Here is a 24,477-nt window from a genome sequence, read left to right as displayed (position 1 = left end):
TCAGAGCTCACACTTTATAAGCACAAGTACAGTCCATAATGCTTCTTGATCCTCGTTTACATTGCAGCAGGAGGAACTTTGGTTAGAACAACACTGGCAATACACCTCTGATTTATACTGTTTAAGTGTTGTTTGATTTCCTCTGCAGCTTTCCATCAGTTGGGAGGCAGATATAGAGACCTCCAGCGCTGGCCCACATCACTATGGGACAGAAGCCTGAGAGGACACAGCTGATGAGACAGTCAAACTGATAACAACCAGCAAGTACAGGAGTGAAGTCACTCACACACACACACACACACACACACACACCTCCATGCTTGATGACAGTGATCTTTTGTGTTTATTAAAACATTAAACAGTGACCAATAGAGAGGGAGAGATAGCGGCCACGTGTCCTAGCAGCTGTAGTCAGATGTGTTATCTTCCGTATATGGATCAGAGGGGAAACATGCATTTTCATCAAAACAAACAATAACATCTGATATTTCTTCACTGTACAAAGACATTTTTTAGTACCAACAGATTTTTTATACAAAAGTAATTTTTTTTTTTACATAACACTGTGTACAAATGTATGATTCTCCATCTACCATACTTGCACGTGAATTTTTAGAGTGGCTTCGGATTTTTTTCTTGTGTTAACTGAAAATGTATGATGGGACCTCACTCTCTCACCTGATTCCAGGGAAGAGAGTTGTCCTAAGATCTTTCATTTTTAATCCGGAAACAAATGTGAATAATTTTCAGGGGCTCTCAAATCAGCTCATCTAACAGGGTCAATTTGTTGCCTGTGCACTAGCCTGTTTCATAAAGGTACCAGCTCCCGTGTGACTTGTACTATAGGTTAAATGTTGTAAGACACAAAAATCGCCCATTTTGCGCTGCACTTTGCTACAAATCCTGAGAAAAACACCCAACACGAGGCCACCCTTGTTTTAAAAAAGTCGACAAATTGTAAAATTCGTACAAACATTCACAGTAACAAGAGACCTATGCAGGCAAACAACTACAATAGTCATGACAGCTGAACGGTGACCATTGCTCTTTGCAGCCACGAGAGTGCAGTGCTGTGACGCAAATTCAATTCCAAGACCAGTCTGAAAGAACACCAACATTTTGGCAGGCACAGGGATGCTACTGATCACAGTTCATTCTAAATTGACTCTTGTCCGGTTTACATTAGGGACTGAACTTTTGGATCTGCTTCTGAAGTTTTTCTAGTTGATGCTACAAATAAGAGAAACAAGTGAGGAAATATGTTGCTTAATTAAAAACCAAATAGCTTATGAATCCTATGCATAATGTATGTGACATCTGCTAAAATACAAAAATAGATGTTTTGAAAACAAATCTAAACATAGAAAAAATATAAATAATATGTAGGTCACATGACCGTGCTTCAGTTTGGTTAGTTCAGATATGATTGCATAAACTTCTCTGATTGAAAATGTAACTATACATTTTTCTTCCTGTATGCTGTGTCGGCAAGAGCAAGCTTTACACACTCTGTACCATCCTTATGAATGCTCGGTGTATATGCAGGCGGGCAGGGGGTTGTGAAGATGGTCATCCCAATGTCAACAGGCTGGGTGGAAAGGTCACCATACGGAGCATTTGTCCACAGGGTTCATTGGGGAACCCTTCGGACAGTGGAAAACACGAGCAAACTCATCAAACTGGGAAACGCTGCCGATCACTCTGCAGGCAGAAGAAACAAACATGCAGGACAGTCATTTTTAGACAGCCTGGGAATTTTACAATGATTTCTCTTAAATAAAAGCAAAAGCATACGGAAACGAAACTATGACTTGCTGGCAGTATGTGTGTGTACTGTACCGGTAGTGTTCTGGTGCGTGTTTATCTGTCAGGAGCTGCAAGTAGATAGACTGAGATCTTCTCTTCATACACCAGTTCTGAAAAGACAATAGTGGCCAATCACATCAGTTTCTCTCATTCCCTTTAGGAACAGCAAAAGGAGAAGTGAGGTCTGGGAAAGAAAGCTGATCACTGAGAATAATAAAACATTAATAAACTACTCCACACACATGCTGGCAAAGACCGACTTAACAGTCAGCTGATCTGCACTGGTGCAGCAGGTGATTTACTGTGCTGAATACTGTCATTTGGTTTGGTCCCAGAAAGAAATCATTTATACCAGGCTTTCTTTTGGATATGGATGTGGATAAGCACAATAAACAGAATTGTAAAATATCAGACCTAATTTCTAGAACATGTAATATAGTTCTCATATTTAAACTAACAAATATGCTGTAACTAAGTCATTATGCACAGAGACTGCAGGTGAAACAATCATCTGCACAGACAAAATCCAACATAGTAAGTTGTTGTTGTCACACAGAACAGCAGTATTGATTGGTTAGTGTACATTAACCTATGCAGCCAGCTTTCACGTCAGTGCGTGTTTAGTAATTAACAATTAACCAACAAAATCGCTGGCTGGTGATCAATGGTGAATGAAGGAATGCAGGCAAATCGGATTTTTATAGTTATTCTGAGAGAGTGACTTGTTGAACTTGTCCGAATATGTTCACCAAGTAACACACTCAGAATCACGTCAACTGGATTTAGAGAGCCAGTTATATCTTTCAGAGTAGGGCTACTCCGGAGGATATATATGGGTCTCTAACCCATTTTCCATTAGACTTAAGAAGCTGCTTAAATTAGTAGTGAAACATTTCTAACAAAGAAGAAATAAGTCTAGTTGATATGATTCAGTGATATGAACAGCTAACCAAACCTGGATGATTGAGAATCTTTACAGACGTATTGTTGAACACGTGCAGATAAAAAATTTACTTGTTACTGTACGTGCAATAGAAGCAAGTCAAATGTAAAAACGTCCTAAACTAAAGTTACTGAAGTCTTCCCTGGGCTCCCTGTGTCCTTCCTCCCCTCTGCTCTGTGGATGAGGAGCAGCTGAGTTCTGCCCTTGGTTTTAGAGAGCAGACAGAGAGGGGAGACTGCACCATGAACACCACAGCTGTATGTTCAGGTCTGGTAATCTCACTCACTGCTCTCTTCAGGTGTCAGTGACTCACCCAGTTGAATCACAGACACCGATGTGCCCAAAATATTTTACAGCTTGGCACATCCTAATTTTCATTCTTATGTGGTTAAGATGCTCAGAGTGAGCTGCAGATGTGTTTTTTATTATCTAAGCATCGCGGGCTCAGACATTGACTAAGTAATCTTTAATAAAATGTATTTATTGCAAACCTGTGTTTAGACTTAACTATTTATTTAGAAAGTAATTAAATTTAAAAGCAATAATGTTTGCCTTCTTATGAGAGGCGGATAAACTGCCTCAGCTCAAAAGCTTTTTATTCATTTTGGATACTTGAAATTTCAAATGTACACAAACATGATTTTCATATTGCCTTTGGGGTACTGTTCAAAAAGGACAAAAATGCTGCAAATTACATAGTGTTTAGATTTTGCACAGAATCTCAGTCCAGCCACTGAATTTAAATGAGTGGTAATAGTTACAAGGAGCAGGGGTGGTCTCGTGCTGAGAGCGGCTGTACTGTCATCAGCTCTTTTCTGAGCTTCCAGTGGTTAATGCTTTTATCAGCTAATGTTGAAATAATACACAACTCCTACCTGCTCTCTATGAACAGGTGCTCCAGCTGAGAGTAGCAGCTAAAGCGACGTAACTTGTAAATGTAATGGAAAAAAACCTAAGTGTGAATTCTGTTGCAAAGCGTCTCTACCTGTGCGAAGGCGATGAAGAGCAGCTGCTCGTGAGTGTATTTGAGCCCAGGCAAGGGCCTCTCTGGACCATGCTCCCTTACCCACTTCTGATATGCCTGGACAGACGGAAAGGAGGACACACTTATGAAATAAATAAATCCAATGCCTCATATGTCTGATGTAGCAAATTCAAAGTTAAACTATGATCTGAAACCAACAGGGGCATTTAAAATTTCATTAAAACGTATGGTTACTTGCCAATCTAACTGATTGACATGATAAGCAGGCATTCTGACTACTGTAGCATTTTGATATGATTTATTTAAAACGATTCATTTAATTATTCTCTTCGTGTTTCAATATAGACCTACTGGTCTATAGGATTAGATCTTCTGATAAAAGCAGAGAATGTGAATTAAAAGGTTTATGTCTTGATTTCAGAGCAGCTCTGTTCTTAACTATATGCAAAGAAAACTGTTTATGACTAAAGACACATTTATCTCTCCTATAGCAGCAATATTGGTATTAGGTATTACTTACATAGTAGGACAGCTTTAGCCCTCCCATGTCTGCTATGTTCTCCCCCAGTGTCAGACGTCCATTCACCTAGATGCACAGAAAGAAAAACTTACAGAACACTGAATGTTCTCAAGAGCTTGTCCCTAATGGTTTTTGTGGTCTTTATGTACTTCAAGGACTTGGATCTGGCAAAAGCTGACTTCAAAAACTGGTGTGATCACTGATTTTGTCAGGTAATTCAATGACTTCGAATTATATGCTGTAGGAAATAGGCTTATTTGTTAGAGAAGATCAATATCACTTTCATGAATGCATCAAATATTAAGCTGGAGCTTACATTATAGGAAAAAAAATACCAAAAACACTTGTTTTGTTTAATTTGTTAAGGAAGTGTTAACAGGAGAAGTTGTGGTTTAAAAGAGTCTTTACTATTTCCTGGATTTTTACAGACATGAGAGTTATAATTTGATTATTTTTTCATGAATCTCTGAATCACTGCTTCCCAAGATGTCTGTCTTGAAATCTGTTGATTTTAGTAGAAAATATTACAGAATGAAATGAATGTACTCCAGGGAGGTAATTTTGCATTTTATTAAAGCCGTCTAGACTTGGAAGAGGCTATTACAACCAAAATTAACGTGTCAGAACCTCACTGCCTGGAATTTCTTTTTTCAAATTTTTATAAAACTTTCCTTCTCCAGGTGTAACCTAGGCTCTCTGTTAAAACACTGTAACCTTTAACCACAAGCTGAGATGACTCTGATCACAAGAAAAAGACATTAATCCAACAAGATAAACTAGATCAGGGAGGTACAAAACTCAATCACAAACATTCCAGAGCACTCAAGGCATATTTAGATCTTCAATTTGTTAATATTTGTACATGAACAAATCTGTGGGCAAAGTATTTCTCATAACAGCTCATTAATTATCTGCAACAGTTGTCTGCAGTATGTTTTTAAAACTTTGTGTGAGTGACAGGGGCTTAGTCAAAAATCGTAACTTACAATACAACACACCAAATTAGCTTTTTTTAAAAATTACGATATACAAAAATACAATAAATTGGGATAAAACTCTTTCAATATATGAAAAACCATCCAAGCTCAATAGTAAATATCCCCTAAATGCATTAGATTTGTTTTCTGATTAAATCCCTGTCTGCATTATCAGGGCTATGTGCTCACACTTTACAAAGCTCCTCCAGAGCTGCAGGAGACACCATACAACAGCTTTCTGAAATCGACCCATATATGTAAAATTGGTAGAATGATCCTTTAAAGGAATATACACACATCTGCTTGTAACCCACATGAAATATTGCAGACATCTTTCACAAATAACAATGGAAGTATTTGTCTAAAGAGACAATAAATCAAGCTGCATCCTATTGAGACACTGACTTGCTGACACACAGCTTTCAATATAAACCTAGAATCAGTTAAAACATCAGTGAACCCATTTATCCATGTTATGTCTCTTATATACACTGCAAAGAAGTAATAGCTTGTGCAGTATGTGTGTGTGCAAACGCACCCTCTGGTTATAAACGGTGAAGTTATCATAAAGCTTGACGATACATTCAGCCTTTTTCTGGAACTTCTGGTAGGAGTCCTCTGTCCACCACTGCTTGAGGTTGCCGTGTCGGTCGTACTGGCCCCCTAGGGACATGAACCATTGCATCACTAAGATGAAGGGCAAAAGGGCAGGGGGGGCAGTGTTAGCATGGAGACAATACAATCTGCAACTTTCCTTCACAGTCCAAAGAGCTGCCCAGCACTTCATATCTGACTCTTTTTGGTAACTGCAGCCGGCCACATCAGTATATTAGTAGTTAGCTGCCAGGCATTTCACATGATCACTTAATCCTCCTGATGTATCTAAAAAGTGCAGCCCTTCTGACTGTAAATAAAAGTTAGAGATTGTGGTTTTAAAAAAGTATTGTCTTTGCCTGCAACTTTGCACAGTAGCAGGCATCCCACAAATGTCATAAAGTTATACAAATCATCAGGGCACCAATGTCTGTAAAACAGAATTGTTTAAGAAAATGACAGGGGAACAACTCAAAATGAAGAGGTTGTCATTCTTACCCCAGTCATCATATCCATGTGTTAGCTCATGGCCAATGATTGCCCCGATTCCCCCGTAGTTCAGAGACCTGGCAGCAGGAGGGAAAATTAGGGAACATTAGAAAAAACTGACACTCTTAGTATCATTAGGTGCTTAGAAATCATGAATGCCAACAAAACACAAACATCTGAAGCTAGAAAATATTTTTCCTTAAAGTACATTTTAAAGTAATAAACCCCACTTTTGATCAATTCAATACAGTCTCACTTTATAGGATTAGACATTAAATGGAATAGTCTTGCTCGCTTTCTTGCTAAAACAAAAATAAAATTGATCCCTCTCTCTAATCTGCAGGAGATGGAGCCCTGACATGGTTAGCTTATCTTATCTTAGCATGAACACTAGAAACAGACAAAAGGTTAGGTGAAATGAATTTATCTCGATGAATCTCCCCGCTTCAGCCAACAACTGGGCGGTTTGGAGTAGGTCAAAGGCATGGCACGGGCCGACGCATGTCACTCTGATTCCCTGATACTGTGTGCTGTCTTCCTAGGGTTAACCCATCTAAACGAAAGAAATGAGACATAATGTGCTAATTAGTAGCACATTATAGAACTGCTGGAAGGTAGACAGAGCCAGACTCGTCGTTTAATGTAACTAACTGCTGCTGCTGTAGCCTCCTGTTTAACAGCCAAAACATAAAAAAGTAGGAACGTTTCGCATCCAACTCTGGCAAAGAAAATTAAGAAAACAAGTTAAAGACAAGCTTTAGAGACACTAACATATCATAAAGTACGTATTAAACATATTACTAATCAGAAGATAAATGCCATAAAATGTGTAGTTTCACTATTAAGTGTATTTACTAATTCTTACAGATGCCCAAAGTAAGGTCTGTATGCACAACAATCCTGAACACATTAAAGGAAACAATATGCCTTTTGACTGATTAGAGGTGTCTTATTACAGCCAGCTATTTGGCTGTCTCTCCCCTGTTCTGTCTCATTGTCCTCATTGCTAATTCTGGTCGGCTAAGCCAGATAAAATACAAGCTGCACTTGGGATCTAATTTCGGAACCGTGTGCTTCAGATTGGTATTGAATAAAAAGCGGCTCTGCCACATTTGTCTATTCACACTTATTAGAAAACATCTACAATCAGCTTCACATGTGAAGGAAACATCTGCACCGGGGCCCTTCAGCAGCAGTCTGAACATAAATCTTAATTTCCCAAGCTGTTGATACAAGTTCTCATCCTCATGTAGTCACCCAGTGGCCCACGCCTTGCATGTGTCCGTCCCTGTGCTTCAAAGAACCTGCGGGTCGCTCCACCTCTCCTTGACCTGGGGTCAAGCTGGAGTGGTGTCTTTGCTGCACATGCAGATATAGAGAGCGATGAGAGGGCAGGCTCAGGGCTATTCACATGGCTACGTCTGAAAATGACTTTCTGACAGCTAGTCGATACGCTGCCTCACACTGGGCCCGACTCGCTCGCTAAACTAACTGGCTGATTGAAGCTTCATTATACTCAATGTGATAGTGGAGGAGTGTGTGTGTGTGTGTGTGTGTGTGTGTAACTGTGAGGGAGTGGGCGCAAGAGTGAGTTTATGGGAGGTTAGAGCTACTGCAGTAATAACTTCAAGGGGACAGACGCACACCCACACACACAGACTTTACTACAATCATTAATTAATATTGATTAGCATGCACAGCGTCAGGTAGTGGAAGTAGTGGTGATCACCTCTAATGAAGATACAGAAGTGCTAACTAATGTTGGGTACACGAGCTGCTGAATCTAATTATCTCATATTTGTGAGGAGGAGAGTGGGCTTTTTTTGTGTGATTTTTTTTGCTCAGTTGGTGTGAAATCAGGTGGTGCAGCGATTTGGACTGTATTGTATGTATCGGCTTAGAATAATACTCAATACTGGCAGCAGTAGGTTTGCTCCTGAGTGAATAGCTTTGCTTAACAAAGGGTATGTTGTTGTGAAAAAATGTTTACCTGCACATTCCTCAGTGCTGCACTGCTTTCTCACTGATACTTGCCAAACCACACCAAAACTTATTCTTGGATTTATTTTCTTCCAGCCATTTGGTTTTACTTCATGCCAGTACTGTATGATAATGAACTTGCAGAAAGTTCAAGGAAATCCCAACATCTGACACTTCAAATATAATGATAATCAAAACTGCAATTAAAATCATATTGTTTTTTTTAACAATGTATATGCATTGCCTTCTGAATTTTCCTTAAGCCTGACCATGCAAACCCCCTACAATCAGTCCTTGGGTTTTCATACTGTACTGGATACATATATAAAAAACAGCGGTGGTCTATAAGGTAGGCAGACAATTGATAAATGTTCTGCAGTAATATAAATTAGACACATCTGTACTTAAATGAATGGGGTAAAATATAACAGTGTTCTGAATGAGTTACAAGATATTTCTTTTCCCTAAAGATGATCTAGACTAAGATGCTTGTGTAATGGTGACAGATGTCAGTTCAGTTATGTTCAGTTATTCAGACGCAAAGTTACAATGGGGAAGTTGACAAGAATGTTCTGTCCCACTTTGCTGCCTGTAAAAAGTTTCAACGACATGACATAAACACAGCTTTAACCCCGTGTCCACCAGACATCAATTAAAATTACAATTAGTGTTTACTTAAACATTTTTCTTCAGTTGTGCATATTATGTTAAATTAAATTTTATATGACTAATAAAAAGTTATGAATGTTGTTGTGACTTTAATCCATACATTTATCATGAAAAATAATTATTGGAGACACAGAAAATAGAACAGTTGAGACAGAGCTGATAGATACAGGCAGGGAGACCATCTGGTTTTATACACCATCAAATTACTCGACAGACCTAAATTCGGGAGGTGACCTCTCAATGACACCTGTTCCATTAGCAGGACTTTGTTCAGTAATTGAGCTCTTGGTGGGTAGTTAAATTGCTTTAATCAGGTGTGCTGGGACTTAAGGGAAGCAGAGGCTTTCCAGGCTTACATAGCCTTTAATGACCTTTGTTGTCGTGGCCGCAGAGATGTTTCCGCCTCCCTATGGACAGAAGCAGGAAAAACAGGGACAGTGTGTGCGTGTGGGGGTACTTACTGTGGGAACTCGGGGTTGTAAAGAGTGGGCTGAAGGATGCCAGCAGGAAAGACTGGAAGAGAGATAAAGCAACAACACAAGGGAAGCGAAATGTTCAGTTACTCTTTACAGCCTACAACTCACATGAATATCACAAACTTGGGTTTCGCTACAAATTGTAAAAGCTTCATCACATTGATGCAGCCCCCTTTAGTGGGAAAATGACAGTTTGGAGGAAATGGAAAACACTGATGCCTTAAAGCTGTGCTAGGCAGGATGTTTATGTAAAATATGTACATCCATACACTGTGCTGCTGCTATGGAAGACAGCAATAGTCTCTCTATTTGCCCAAATGCGTTTCTTTCAGCACACAGTAAGAGCAAATTACAATCAGCCTCATAAACAGCAGCAAGGTCTCACTTCATCTTGAAAAGTCTCGATTTACCAATGAATTACCACATCCTGCCTCACCCTCATACATTCTGAAGACGACATTTAGTTTATTGAAATCATCACTATCTCTGAATTATGAAGTCCACAAAAATTCTGAAAATCTGAAATTTTTCTTCACTAATATCAGTGTTTGCAGTGGGTGGCTTTAAATTATCTATTTTTCTATCAATTAGCAGAACTAGCACACAGCAACTGGAATTCTGTACATGTACATGTTTGATATTGCAATTTAATTTCTCCATGTAGGGTCCCTTTCTGTTCAACTCTAGTCTTCTTCATCAAATTGAAGGAAACAACATTTTGCCTAATGAATAGGTTGCAGGCAGCCCATTCTAATGTTTTAACACACTGCATAGCTCACAAGGTTGCGCCCATGTCCTCAAACAGGCTGTGTGATAATTTCACATTCTCTATTTTTGTTAATATGCTTTCATCAACAGATCAACGGCTTTCGGCTTGTCCCTTCAGGGGTCGCCACAGCAGAACATATTCTACACATTGATTTTGCATGAGTTTTTCCACTGGATGCCCTTCCTGCCACAACCCTGTCATTTTATCTTGGCTAGGGACAGCCACCAAGGTCGCCCTTGGCAGCTAGGCGAGGCCACACCTGGTGGGGTGTGATTTGAACCTGTGGCCTTCTGCATCCCAACCCAATGCTTTACCCACTGAGCCACCAGGCCTTTACCTATGAATATTCAATTTTATCAAGAAAACATAACATATTAAAACTATTGTCATACTTTAGTATAGTATGACAGTCCTTATTACCCACACTGCACAACCCGGTACAGTTTGACCCTTATCTGTTGTCATCAACAGAACTCACTAATTAAGAAGACCTTCTCCCAGACTGACACACACACGGAGTCTCATGAGGGGCAGGGTACTACTATATGCATGCATGTATGACAATTTCTCTTGTTCTGTCAAATACCTGTCCCCTAAATTATAGATCAATGAAAAACTAAAGAGTTGTATACTATCTAAGAAAATGAATTTATTCTATATCATTGACAATTAAATATTGGAATGATCCCAAACACAGCGCCCGGGCAATGAAGGAGTGGCTCCGTAAGAAGCATTTCAAGGTCCTGGAGTGGCCTAGCCAGTCTCCAGACCTCAACCCTATAGAAAATCTGTGGAGGGAGGTGAAAGCCCGTGTTGCCCAGCGACAGCCCCAAAACATCACTGCTCTAGAGGAGATCTGCATGGAAGAATGGGACAGTGTGTGCAAACCTGGTGAAGACCTACAGGAAACGTTTGACCTCTGTCATTGGCAACAAAGGTTATATTACAAAGTATTGAGTTGAACTTTTTTTATTGACCAAATACTTATTTTACGCAGGAATTTAAAAAGAAATTCTTTCAAAATCTTACAATGTGATTCCTGGATTTTTTTTCCGCATTCGGTCTCTCACAGTGGAAGTGTACCTATGATGAAAATTACAGACCTCTGTCATCATTTTAAGCGGGAGAACTTGCACAATTGGTGGCTGACTAAATACTTTTTTGCCCCACTGTTTGTCTCCCAATCTCTTAAAAAATATATCTATCTTTTGGATACTGTATATACTTAGGTGCATAAGGGGGCCACTACAAATAGGTAGGATTTCCAGGAGAGGTGAGATGTTTTATGTTAATATTTTTCATATTTTGTAGATAATACTACAAAATAACTGAACCATTGTACAGGAATAATTCCATAAAGACAGAAAAATGTTAGGCAACCTTAAATTATTCCTCTGAACTCTATCTTGAAAGAGAACTGGATCCTAGATAAATAACGGGAAGCTTTACAACTACTAAATAGAACATTAGAAAATTTATCCACCACAAAAAGTAGAAGAGCCGAGAACTGATATGGCTGGGTTAAGTGAGAGAAATAATGTGTGCAGGTAAAAAAAAAACCCAAAGGGGCCTGATGACTGTGTTTGTCTGACTCGTTCTGTCCTCTAGCATCAGCAAACCATTGATTTTTCTGCGAGAGACTTAATCCAGCAGGCAGGCAGACACAGTCAGCAAGCCGAGCCTGGGAGAAAGTGAAGAGAGGGGTGGGAGAGGAGGGGTGACATCGCAAGGTTAGATTTGTTAAAACTCGGGAAGGTGTACCTGCTTGTTTTTCCTCCAGGGGGTATTAAGTATGTGAGGTGGAGATCGAATTAGAAAGTGAGCGATGAGAAGGAATATGATATGAGGAGGGTGGACGCTTGTTTTTCCAAGTGGCTGTCGTGTTCAACTTGTTGAAAACAGGTGGCAACATGGTGTAATTGTGTGTAACTAATGCATGGTCCCATGTCGTGGTGCAGAATGGCAATAGGGAAAGGATTGTGAGTGGATGTGGAGACAGCTCAAAGAGAGAACACAAATATCAGTATATGCAATAAAGAGTCACGCACTCACCCATTTGGTTCTTGTTAGGAAGGTAGTAGGCATTAAGGGCTTGAGGAGGGAGAAGCCACCTGAGCACAAAAACAGTGCCAAACAAACAGGGTTTAAAAGTGGGATACAGCACAACCTCAAATCACCAATCTACCTGTTTGAAACAAACCCAGATCCTGAACAGAATCCCAAATTCCTATGCCTCCCCATCTCTCCCCATCTCTAAACCCTCCCACCCCCCTGCTGAGAAATATTCAGTGTGTGTGGTCCCACAGCTAGAGATCCTCTCTGCATATGAAACCACAGACAGTTCCTTTATGGTAATCCACTTAAACCCAGACCAATCGATTGGCACGAAATCCCTCAAAATGACTAACTCTGAGTGTGTGAGATGCCCTTGTTCTAGGAGTAAGAGACTGATGGCTCTGCATGGACCACGGAGAGATGAAGGGGAGACAAACGTGGGGAGAAGAGAGAGCGCTTATTTATTTATTTCCCAGTGACTAGAGAGTGAGCGATGAAAGGTTCACTTTTTTGGTGATAAAGGGGGAAGTGTGTGATTTAACTCTTCGGGGCACTGAGTGTGGGCTAATGATACAGTTGTTTTGAGCACCTTGGAATACTAATGTGACTGTAATGTGTTGTCATAGCAGAGAGGCACTCAATCCACGCATATGGGGCTCTATTTTAGAAAAATGAACCCCATGTCCCACAGCACTTTTCCGCTGCCTGGCTGCTCAAGATAAGTAAATCAGATGGATTTTGTCCAGCTGAGTACGTTGATTTGGTATCTGTTGGCTTAATTTAGAGGCGCATCAACAAATATGTCAAGCTAAAAACTGATTCACAGGGAGACATGTCATGCATGTCAAACATATTAAACACACACGCTAAGTAGTGTCCAGTGTGAGCCTCAGCTTTATGAGCTCACATCATATTGTAAAGATAATAACCTTGTTCAATTACTTTATGCCAGTGAGCTGAAGCAGTAGTAGCTACTGTGGCTTGTTTAATGTGAGGAGATATAACTCACGCTGTCTTGTCCACCTCTTCATGGATCTTCTTGACAGACAGCTTGATGTTGAACTTGATGCTGTTGAGAATGTTCTTGAAGTAAGTCTTCTCATCCACATCAAACTGCAAAACCAGACTTTAAGTGAGCGTGAGGGCAAAGACGTTCTGCATGCTGTGTATTAAAGGAACAGTCTGACATTTTGGGATGTGCACTTCTTGTTACGATACCAAAACGTCATGTGAGCCCATAATTATCTGGCTTTCTGCATAAAGCGGTAATTAAATGTGATACACATAGTTTGCTTTAGCTAATAACACAAACTATAATATTTGGTGTCTTTATTGAACACACTCATTAAAGTTTCACAGGGCTGGTGAAAAAGTAAGCGAACCCTTGGATTTAATAACTGGTTAAACTTCCCTTTGACAGCAATAACAGGACAAACACACGCTTTCACATCAGACCCACTCAGTGTTCAGGATAAATTTGAACCATTCTTCCAGTGTTCATTGAACTGCTTCAGCTCAGCCATATTCTTAGCATGTCTGGTATGAATGGCTCTCTTGAGGTCTGGGCTCTGTCAGGACCACTCAAAAGGGCAGATTTTCTTATATTTACTTCAGTGTTAAGGGTGAATATCCTGCTGCATCACCCACCATCTACTAATCTTCAGGTGGCATATAACTGTAAGATACCTTGAGAAATTTCAGAATTAATTTTGCCCTATTTTTCCATGTTTGCAAACTGACCAGACCCCTAGGCAGCGAAACTGTGATATTGCCTTGGGACCCAAAACCATGGGATGATGTTTTCCTGTTCATACACATGAAAACAGTTGACCAGCCAGGTTACCATGCACTGTGAATGGTTGATGTATTCAGTTTGGCCATGAACAATGTAATGATTTGTAAATTAACAGATAATATCAAATAGGTTGACGATAATGGTTGAATGGAATGAACCAAATCTTTTTTCCACAAAGTAAAAGTGCAATTGTATTACCTGAAATATTCAACTATTCGTTTAATTGCATATTTGCACCATAATAGGGCAAACAATATCATTAAGTCAGCTACTAATTAGCTGTTACACTGTAATTAGTAGTAATCTATGGCGATTGTGACAGAACCTATTATATGATTTAATCATTGGGAAGTCTGCTCCCCATGCTATGGTGCTAGTGCCTAACATTAAAATACAGTTACAGTATTTAATTGTTCACTGACAGAGAACTTGCAAAAGTAATTTAATGTACAGTAACATCCCCATCACTTAAACTGACATAAACAGTGCTCCCTCTCTTTGCTTGTTTGCTTGTTTTCAGCACCAGATGTGCTTCTTCCAATTTGTGACAAACGAACACATAACACCCAACTGCAACGACAGATGGAGATGAAACTAGTCTGTGGCAGAACTTCCACAACCACCTCCCTGTCTAGAGTCTGTAAACTTTTAAGATGGAGAAACACCTTATAGGGTGAGTAAATATATGACGCCATCGCCTAACTCAGCAGCTTAATAACTGACATTTGTTTTGTGGGTGATAGCCGACATTTCTGCTTAGAGGCAGAGTAACTGTTTTTAGTCTTGTGCTAAGATAATATCTGCTGGTACCTTCTCAACTGAACTTCAGCATAAAAGTGACTACGAAAATGTTGAACTTTCCTTTAACACGTTTCAAAGCTGACAGTTTGCTTACACATCAGATTTAATGTCGAAAATGTGAACAGCAAAAGACCCTTGAAGTTAGACAGCTATGGAAAAAAAAGTAATGCAAAATACTTAAATACTATAATATAAAATTTTAATACTAAAATTAAAGTGCTTACTTCACAGACTAGTCCTTTTCATAAGTTATTGTTTTATGGGATTATTACTGCAGATATAACAACATATGGGAGACCACTATATACTATTGAATAGTTTAAACCAGAACAATGTACTGCAATTTAATGTGTATTAGAATTTTTATGTACGTACCTCTAAAATAAATATTACAGTAACTGGTACAGTATATTTTGCTCTGAAAGTATCCCCAACCTGTATTTAATAAATGCTCTTAATTGCTGACCATCACTACACATCCATATTATTCCAGCTCTGCTGTGAGCTCAGACTTGTTATTAGGTTTTTGAGAGCACAGTAACTGTTCCTCCTTATTTTTTAGCACAACCTTCACTCAATCTGTTTACAGGTTCATTCTTTCAAACTGCGCTTCAGTAAAAACTCATCCCACTTGTCCCCAGTTGTACAGTATGTACACATCTGTATATGCAACTTCCCCCACAGGTTCTCAATCAACAAACTCTGGATTGCATATTTTGACAGCTGAGCTGCCTGCTGCAAGGTTTTACACATGCTTCATAAAGATTATTATTTGAGTCTCATCATTTACTCCAGTGCATCATGTATTTTTGCTTCACCTGAATACAATCGCGTAGGATTCACTGTAGTGCCTGATGGAAAATACTTCTAGAGAGAGAAAGGGAGATGGGTGGGGCTGGGAATTGGGACTGTATTGTGTGTGGTGAGTGCAACTGGACAGTGCAGAGTGAAATAAGGAGCTGACTCACCCCATATTCTTGATCTATGAGCTCAGGTTTGAGCAAAAAGTCTGGGTATCCTGTCATCACCATCATGTGCTTCAGCTGGGAGAGAACAAGCAGAAAAGGGTGGGATGACGGTGAGAAGAAGAAAGTGGAGCATAACAACTGGTCCAACATGATCTCCACATCCAGTAACAGCCACTCATACACACCGTCTCTGGGACTGAGGAATCATCCACACACACAAACACACACACACACGCTAATCAAGCCAACCCAGTGTAATAGGATTACAGGGAAGCTCTTTATATTCAGTATGGCCCTCTAAAAGGATTATAACTTCAGATTGTAAAAGTATTAGAAGGGATATCTTGTGCTGCAGACCCTAAAACAGCACCACAGAGAGATCCGGATTAGGCAATCCTCACTTCTCAATGTCAAGCCCTTGATGTATTCTATCACACACTTCCATCTAACCAAGCAATCAATCAAAGCCCCGGAAAGAAAAGAATTGCAAAGAAATAATTAAACTCTTTCCAAATACTAATCGGATCTGGCAGGGAGTTGTGCTAGAGATGCAGAAGCTAAGTTAGGCTCGGAACCTTTGCTTGGGCAGCCTCCTTGGTGGATTCGTCCATCCAGTCCAGCTCCTGCAGCCGTAGATCCAGGGAGTGCTTTATGTCCTCCACCAGCTCCTGGACCTAGATGCCGATAATTGGAAGATACTTATTTAGTTACTTTCAAACATATCTGACAATCTAACAGATGGTAACAGATTTGTTTTAGAATAAATAAATCACTAAAAGCTGATATTTTACTTTTGTATTAGCTTATTTAGTCAAACATACGTATTGTCATGGAGAAAAACGGAAGATAACATGTTTCTGAACTGTAACTGAAATGAGATGCTTTGATTTGCATTCTGCAAGGAAGACAACCTTCAAATGTGTGTATGTAGACTGATAACCAGTACACATTATGTGACATGACTGAAGCTCAGTAGAAGCTTCTACTGCAAAGTGTAAAGTGAAGGAGCTGCCATAATGTGAGTGAGGTCCTCTGGGACCATGCAGAAAGTCTATATAGGGGTATAAAATTAATTCTAACCACCTCTACCTTCAGATATGAGTATTTAGTCAATTCAGAATTGCATTCCTACAAAACTGTCAGACCCACGATGGACAGATTTAGTATATAACTCTATGCAGCAGATCCACATACCAGATTTTTTTATGCTTTGAAACCTGCCACCAATGGAGCAAAATTGGATGTCTCAAATTTATGGAGTTCCCCTTTTCACACGTCCAAGAGCTCCTCTGAGCTTCCCAAGATGATTGTTTTCACTCCTGCATGCCTGTTTTTGTTTGTCACACATTGAGATGTAAGCATGAAGACACGCAGCTTAGCATCTCTTGTAATTAAAAGTTGTAATTTTCATCCACAGATACTGTGGAAGTAAAACATATAATGTTGGCACTGGACATAATTGAGGGGCTTTCAAAGCTGTCAAATATCAGGCTTCTTTTTCTGTTCTAGCATAGTTCTGCGTAAACTTTAAGTTTTAAGAAACTACACTGATGGTTTCTCAAACTACCGTAGACAGAAATTATATCCCTAAAAGTCATCAGGACTTGTTGTGCCCTTCAGTTCTCTCTACATTGATGATTCAGTCTAACAAGAAAGCCCGTCTTTCCCATCCTTTCTCAGCTCCAGCTCCTGAGACTCATTAATTCCTGGTCATGCTGAGGTGAGCAGCATTAGTGAGTCCGTCAAGGCCACATATATCGCCACTGACTTCAGGTCTGGTACAGCTCATGTCGATAATGAGATCTCCAACCTGTGTGAACATGCCAACACCGGACAGAATGATGTCTGCGAGCAACATGAAATCATCAGTGTGGACATAGACCACACCAAAAATGGTATAACCTAGTGTGACACTTTCCAGCCTGCTAACATTTGACACATAAAACACAGACAAATACTGTTGATGGTTTGAGTGATGTTTACTGTTAGCACCCTTGTTTATTGGCAAAAAAAAAAAAAACTGCCTTACTGTCAGCTTGATGCTAACAATCCCTCTTCTCCATTCTTATATTAATCAGAGAGGCTCCACTTGCTTGGAGCACTATTCAAACACTTAGTATCTTATTAGAATCTTAAATGGAAAATTAGGAGCTTGGGAACTTTAAATTTCAATTATGGAGCTGCACATGAAGAGTAATTAGCATCCAGAACGTATCCAGTTGTGTCAGACTTGTTTTATGCTTTATAGTCCTGAGCTTCAGCAGAGATTTAAAAGATGGCATAAAAAAAGATATCAATATAAAAAAGTGTAGTGCAGGGTGGGTAGTGAGAGAACAAGAAGTAAAAGGTGAAACAGATGATGATGAGGGACTTAAAGGAAGAGTATGGGGTTACAAAGGTTAGAAATCCCATTGGAAACCACATCCCATGTCCTAGACTGAGATAAGAAACACATGAGGTAGAATTTAGGTGGACAGGAAGGGGGCTAAAGGGCAGAGGTGGGAGATTAGTAGTGACCGACCTATGCAGAGAACAAAATAGTAACAGAAAAATAGTGAGTGAGAGGCAGACACAGCAGACAGTTTTGATTGACATGGATGGTATTTCCAGATCACAGTACAGGAATCAATCAAAACCATATAGCCATGACAAAAGACACAGCTGGATCACCTCACACTGTCCCTGAGTGTCCAAAAAGGAGGAAATATGAACTACAAGAGAAAAACATTGAAATGTGTTTTGAAAAAGCTTCAGCGTTGCCAGTCCTGAAAGCTATGAAATGTTAGAAAATCTTAATTTTTTGTTTGCTGAACCTAGAAATATCTCAGTTGATTAAAAAATATTGTCAAACATGGCAATATTTACTATTTCAAAGTATTTTTCCTGTTGCAGGACAGAATGAAGGACATCTCACCTAACTGACAGTTTTGTACATGTTACTCTTTGAATATCACATGCTTTCAAATTAGTGTCATTTCTGTCCAGTTATTTTTAAATTAACCAATGAGATTTCTAGATAAATTGGTCATTATTGCATATTATTGTCAGTTTAAGTAGTATTGGAAACAGTTGCAGCTTGACACATGGTTCAGTCAATCTGTTGCTCAGAATTGCTCGTGAAAACATAAATTGTTTGAAATATCTGGCGGCTAGAGAAAAAAATGTTTTGTGCTCTGTTTGTGCAAGTTTAAAGTTCTGTATGGAAAATGGCTCTTAAACTTATATTTCAACAAGAAGAATATTTTAAAAAAGGTAAAACAAAATGTACAAAAAACATTCTCAGGAATCACATGCAAGAAACATCCTTCTCAGCCTGAATGCTGTGAAATTTCTCGTTCTTGTTCTGTGTTTCAGATTAAGTGGGATACGGAAAGAGTTGGATGCTGCATCCTGATATCATACTACACACAAAATGCTTGTAGTATGTCATCTACAATACAAGTTTAAATATACCAGAAAAATCTATACTTTTAATTACAAAAAATAATATTTCACTGATCATTTAAATACAAGTAAACATGGCTTTGGTGAAAACTGTGTCTTTAGAATTGAATCCTCAAACAGGAGATCCTTATTTTGAATCAGTAATGAGCACCTCCATTACCTTCATGCATAGCCCTGGTAGACAATCATCCTCAAGTCATGCAGTTTTCACTTTAGATATTGTTTCGAGTCTAGTTAAAGCTAGTCAAAATGTTTACATTTTAAAATTTTTAACACTGTGAACACCAGTGTTGGGTTAGTTTTTCTTATTATGTTCAAAAATAATATCCTCCGCCACTGATGCAGGCTCATTTTTCTTGGGGTGTATCTGTAGTGTTTTTCACAGTAGAAATAATCTTACCACTACCTGCACATAATTTACATGTAACCATATGCACCAATTTTTCTTCTTCCTGGTGGGGACCCCCCAGAAACTACAGATACTGGGGGTAGTGGTCACAAATAATGGGTTGAAACTGTTTATAAGCCAAATTATCAAATGCTTTTCCGCACTTCTCCTGTTGTAATATTACATCACATGTTGGGTGATGTCCTACAGCAGCAGAAGTTATTTTAAGAGGACAACATATGTTGCTGATAAAACTTCAGATCAGGCAAGGACAAACAGAAATAATGAACCACAGAATGCTGATTTCTAACTAATGAGTCAGATGTAGGGTTCTGTATGAATGTATATGTGGTTATGTCTTTTGTCATTTGCACCTGATTTATAAAGGTTAATGCAGTGGATGACCCTATGCAATCACACTTTGCTCTGATGTTACCACAGAGTTAGTTTTTTGTTAAAAAGTCCCCAAAGTTTCAAGAGAGTAATGTTACTTCAGAAACAGATGGCTTATGGTACAGACACACTAAGAGCTCACTTTACATTCCTTTATCTGAGTAAACCCTACAATCCTGAATAATAGTTAGTTCTTATATGCACTGTGCGCAAAAATACACAGACAGGCAAAGTTAATTTTAAGGTCAGGAAACGGTTGGAGTGCTATGAGCACAAACATCAAGTGAGGATGTAACATGTTTGTATCAACGTAATGGGAATATTTCCAGCCTTTGAATGGAGGCACACGTTTCACACCAGCTTTCTGCATATGTTGCATGCTAATAGTGACGTTGCTAGCAATGACTAATATTAAATATTGGATTTAAAATCAATCTTTCAAGTGGTAACAACAAAACTTGCATTCTAGCAAATTGTTTTTGGATGGAGTAACAGTAATATTACTAAAATATTATTTGTAACTTTTTGCACTACGCATTTATAGGAAAAGTAATAATATTACAGTAATGCAATAATAATAATAATGGGGAAAGCCCTGCATTAGCCTGGATGGATGAAAAGAGGTAAATTATGTCTTAACCAGGATTGGATTGCAAATTCTGCAAAACCAGTGGGGTTTAGCTGGCTCATGTCTTGCATATTCGTGTATATCTTGTAAAAGTATATTACCGCTATAACACACTTTATTAGGTAAACATGTACAATCTAATGCAATTCAAAAATGCACCTCTGCCATGAATTCTACTCTTACAAGGTTATAATTGCTCAGTTTTAAAGTTGAAACTGTCCATAAGGTGATAATTGTACTATGTGTTTCATATTGAGGTCATGGTGTGGAGTTTTTTTTTAAGATGTGGTTCTGATTTTTTGAGCACCTTATTCAAATTGAACAAGGGGGCCAAAACATTACAACCTGTTCTTAATATGATGCACTCCACAATTTTACTGTCCAGCAACTCATACAAGAAGCAAAACAGTTTAGTACTTGTATCGGTGTAAATCATTATCAGTACAGTAATGCCTTTTCACTCAACTGTCCCATCACTCGTCCATCAGTCCACCCATACCTTTGCCTTGCTCTGTGAGGAGAAGTGTTGTTGGACGAACAGGGCTCCCAGGGCCATGCCAAAGTGTTTGTTGGCCTGCGTGAGGCAGAGCCTACCCAGCTCCAGCTGCTGTTCAGTGCCATCAATTTCCCGAGAAAACTCGTGTATAGTGCTGCGGAAGGCAGTGGACAAGTGCTCACTTAGGGCTGCCACGATGCGCCACAACATGTAGTTATGGAGAACCCTAGGATGAAGGGAGAAAGATAAATGGTTAGTAAAACTATCACAGATTTAGCTTTGATTAAATTTGTCTTTACTTAGCCTATTTGAAAGACAGATGTTTGTGGTTAAAAGAGTCAGTGACAGCAGTCGAACGTTTTCCAATCATCTGCTTAAGATTCATTATTCATTGTGGAATATATGTTCTCGGCAGCTAACAAGGGAGTGGATTCAAAAATTCTTTTTGAGTTCTATTGAAACATTTCTCTACAGAAAACTGTCCCAGTGTTTCATTAAAGCAACACAAATGGTGTCTACTATAACAAAAACATTCCTGTATTATAAAGAACCCTGAAAGTGAGACTTTTTGTTAAACAGTCACCAATGTGGCCATGAGTGACATAACAAGATAGTGGTAATTAAATCTACAATTGGCAACTTAAGATTTACAATTTAGTCTGGTTCACTCAAGTTTATTTTCCTACTCATGGTCTCTTTTTAACTGTGTTAAATCAATTTAATTCAACACAGTCTTGCTTTAAAATAAAATGCACTGTAACTTGTGCGCATACTTCCTCTTGTATACTTTGTGTACATCTGTGACTAACTGCAATCCTGCTCCATTTGTTTCAAACTTTCTGTCTTTCCATCTGCCCTCTGAGCCCCTTAAGAGTCAGAAAAGTTAGACTGAAAACATGAGGGAGACAGTGATCGAGAGCGAACTGTGTTGGAGTCAATAGGGTCCAACAGTTAAAGAACAGCTCGCTCCAATCCAGAGTGACTCACAGCAGAGAGGCAGCAGAAGGGTAAAGGAAAGTGTCGGGCGGGAGGAGAGAAAATGGATCATTCATTTATGTATTCAAGCTGTGTCTTCTCCCCCAGACAACGGAGAGCTGGTATGTCCTCATGCCCCTACTGGGTGCACACATCTAATCTGCCCTGCGGGGACAAATGCCCCCTCCCCTCCTAGTGCGAGGCACCATGCAAACCTCAAGGCATGTTGTTGTTGTTGTTGTTTTTCACCGTTTTTTTTTCTCCCTTTGCATGACAGATATTAAATCAAAAGTGCCTTGGCAACGGCACCCCAGAGGTCCCGCCAACAAAGCACTTGTGAAGTGAATTTAATTGACGGGAAAAGGGAAAGGAACGCAGGAGGTGGAAGAAAGGGGGCTAAATGAATGAATGAATGAGATACTCAGGTGATGTCCTTGATCATCAGCACCATCAGCTAATCAACATGTGTTACAGGTGTGGCTGCTTTTGCTTTATTAGTTGGTTAGTGAAATTATGCCATCACCCGTTTGCTGCAGGTTGAATCCACAGGCATACATGGACAGGTGTAAGTTTAAGTTTGAACAATATTCATGTGTGTATTCGTGTGCCCACATGTGTGGAAATCATCAATATGATGGTGCCGCATTTTCTCTAGTCCTGTGTGGCAGAGATGGGTGAGAAGGAGCAATGTTTTACTTAACAGTATTTCTGAAGAAAAGCAATGACAGTAATCTCTTAGGGTAAAACAGGACACTACACAATGAGCTATGTGGTTACTATAAACCAAACTGACATTGCGGATTAATTTTTTACTTGCCTCAGCAGAGTGTGTTATTTGTCAGGCCTGCGTAGTTGATTATTCGAGACCAGAAAACAGGGCAGCATTGATCATTTCAAGCACTTCTACGTCCCTGACAGCCAGACTCTTATGTTCTTATGCAAATAATGACTGTTAAAAACAACGGTGAATGCTGTTACATCCAAAACAAGTCATATAAATCATTTTGTAACAATAATTTGCATTTAAGAAGGCCCTGAGCAATGGTGTTCCTCAGTCAATAGTGGAGCTGAACTAGAAATATCAGTAGTTTTAGAGGGCACTATTGTGTCTTTGTGTTTTGCCTTTCAGTTGGAAGCCTCAAACTATAGGTCCTGATAAGTATTGTTTATTAACCCTTTGAGGCTGTACATTTTCGAAAGGGAAAACTATATAGACTGATGAACAAAAAAAAAGGAAAAAAAAAAAAGAAAGAAACCTCCATCACAGTGATGGAAAAGGAAAAGCGGGGAGAAAAAAAAGGAAGTGTTAATGGCCCAAAGCATCCTACCTCATTTTTCAAGACTTCAGGTCATTGACTGCGAAGGACATTTACAAATTGTTATATATTATGATAGTGTTTGACTTCATGTGTATCTGTTCAATTATTTGCAGGCCCTGGATTTTGGGCACTATGTGTTGAATGAGTTCTATCTTCCACGCTGTTTTCTATTATTTTGTTGTAAATGAAATACTGTACGCTGACACACAGGGGCCAAAGACCTAAAAAATGTGTAACTGTCTACACTTTACTGTAATTCCTTTTTTCATTGGTAATTAATAAAGCAATATTTTATTTAGTAATATTTAATACCGTTTCAAACACTGTTAAATAACCTAAACTTTCTTATTACTGTGTGGGACTACGGCATCTAGAACTCCTTTAATAACAAAACATCACTTTGAAAACCTTTGCATCATATGTTAATTGAAATGGACTCTTCCAAAACATAAAATCAAATTGTCTTTGGCTTCCTAAAAACATCCCTGCAGTGTCAAATCACCTTTACATGGTCACATGTGCTTTGTGCAGTAATGGAGTCACAGCGGAACTAAATGAAAGCAGAGGGCTTGTTGGTGAGAGCGCAGTACAGATCAAACCTTAGGTCTTAATCACCGGAGGACTGAGTGAAGGCTCATTAGCTGAATGGATTTTAATGGGGCTAGTTAGGGAGATGAAAAGACACTGTCCCTGTGCACCGAATCAACACATTACCACAGGTAATGACCCTGTAGGTAATGGAGGAGAGAGGACTTCGTCTATTTGAAACTTCCCTACTGAATAATCACAGTGGGTGAGGTGAAAGATTTAGAGGTTGATCACTTTATATTTTAAATGTATTTATTGGGATATGAAAACAAAAAAACTGCAAACAAATAATAAATAACAGCAAACCCAAATACCACAGAGTCAAAGTATAATCAGAAACATGTATGCTTTTTGCTGAAAACCTATCCAGAGATGTATAGCAGCATGGTTGGATGTATTTTCAGCTCAGCAGCCCCTAC

The 24,477-nt window shown here is 39.1% G+C and overlaps 1 protein-coding gene across 4 annotated transcripts in view; it reads right to left on the bottom strand.

Moving 5' to 3' along the window:
• LOC137128570 (endothelin-converting enzyme-like 1) overlaps positions 1-24,477 on the bottom strand; it is a 43,292-nt gene continuing 18,815 nt past the window's right edge. For 3 of the 4 annotated variants that reach the window (XM_067506803.1, XM_067506802.1, XM_067506805.1), the window contains 12 exons: positions 21,180-21,402; positions 16,403-16,501; positions 15,828-15,902; positions 13,273-13,376; positions 12,261-12,319; positions 9,425-9,476; positions 6,324-6,391; positions 5,770-5,918; positions 4,255-4,320; positions 3,735-3,830; positions 1,840-1,916; positions 1-1,701 (listed from right to left, as the gene is read on the bottom strand). In XM_067506803.1, the coding sequence (XP_067362904.1) occupies positions 1,602-1,701; positions 1,840-1,916; positions 3,735-3,830; positions 4,255-4,320; positions 5,770-5,918; positions 6,324-6,391; positions 9,425-9,476; positions 12,261-12,319; positions 13,273-13,376; positions 15,828-15,902; positions 16,403-16,501; positions 21,180-21,402 (1,168 nt within the window). In that variant the 3' untranslated portion in view covers positions 1-1,601. The remainder of the gene's footprint in view (positions 1,702-1,839; positions 1,917-3,734; positions 3,831-4,254; positions 4,321-5,769; positions 5,919-6,323; positions 6,392-9,424; positions 9,477-12,260; positions 12,320-13,272; positions 13,377-15,827; positions 15,903-16,402; positions 16,502-21,179; positions 21,403-24,477) is intronic. The other variant, XM_067506806.1, reaches the window with a different exon arrangement.

The sequence above is a fragment of the Channa argus genome, chromosome 6, assembly GCF_033026475.1.
Source record: "Channa argus isolate prfri chromosome 6, Channa argus male v1.0, whole genome shotgun sequence".
Taxonomy (NCBI): domain Eukaryota; kingdom Metazoa; phylum Chordata; class Actinopteri; order Anabantiformes; family Channidae; genus Channa; species Channa argus.
The sequence above is the reverse complement of the archived record's forward strand: the minus strand, read 5'-3'. Positions and strand labels throughout refer to the sequence as shown.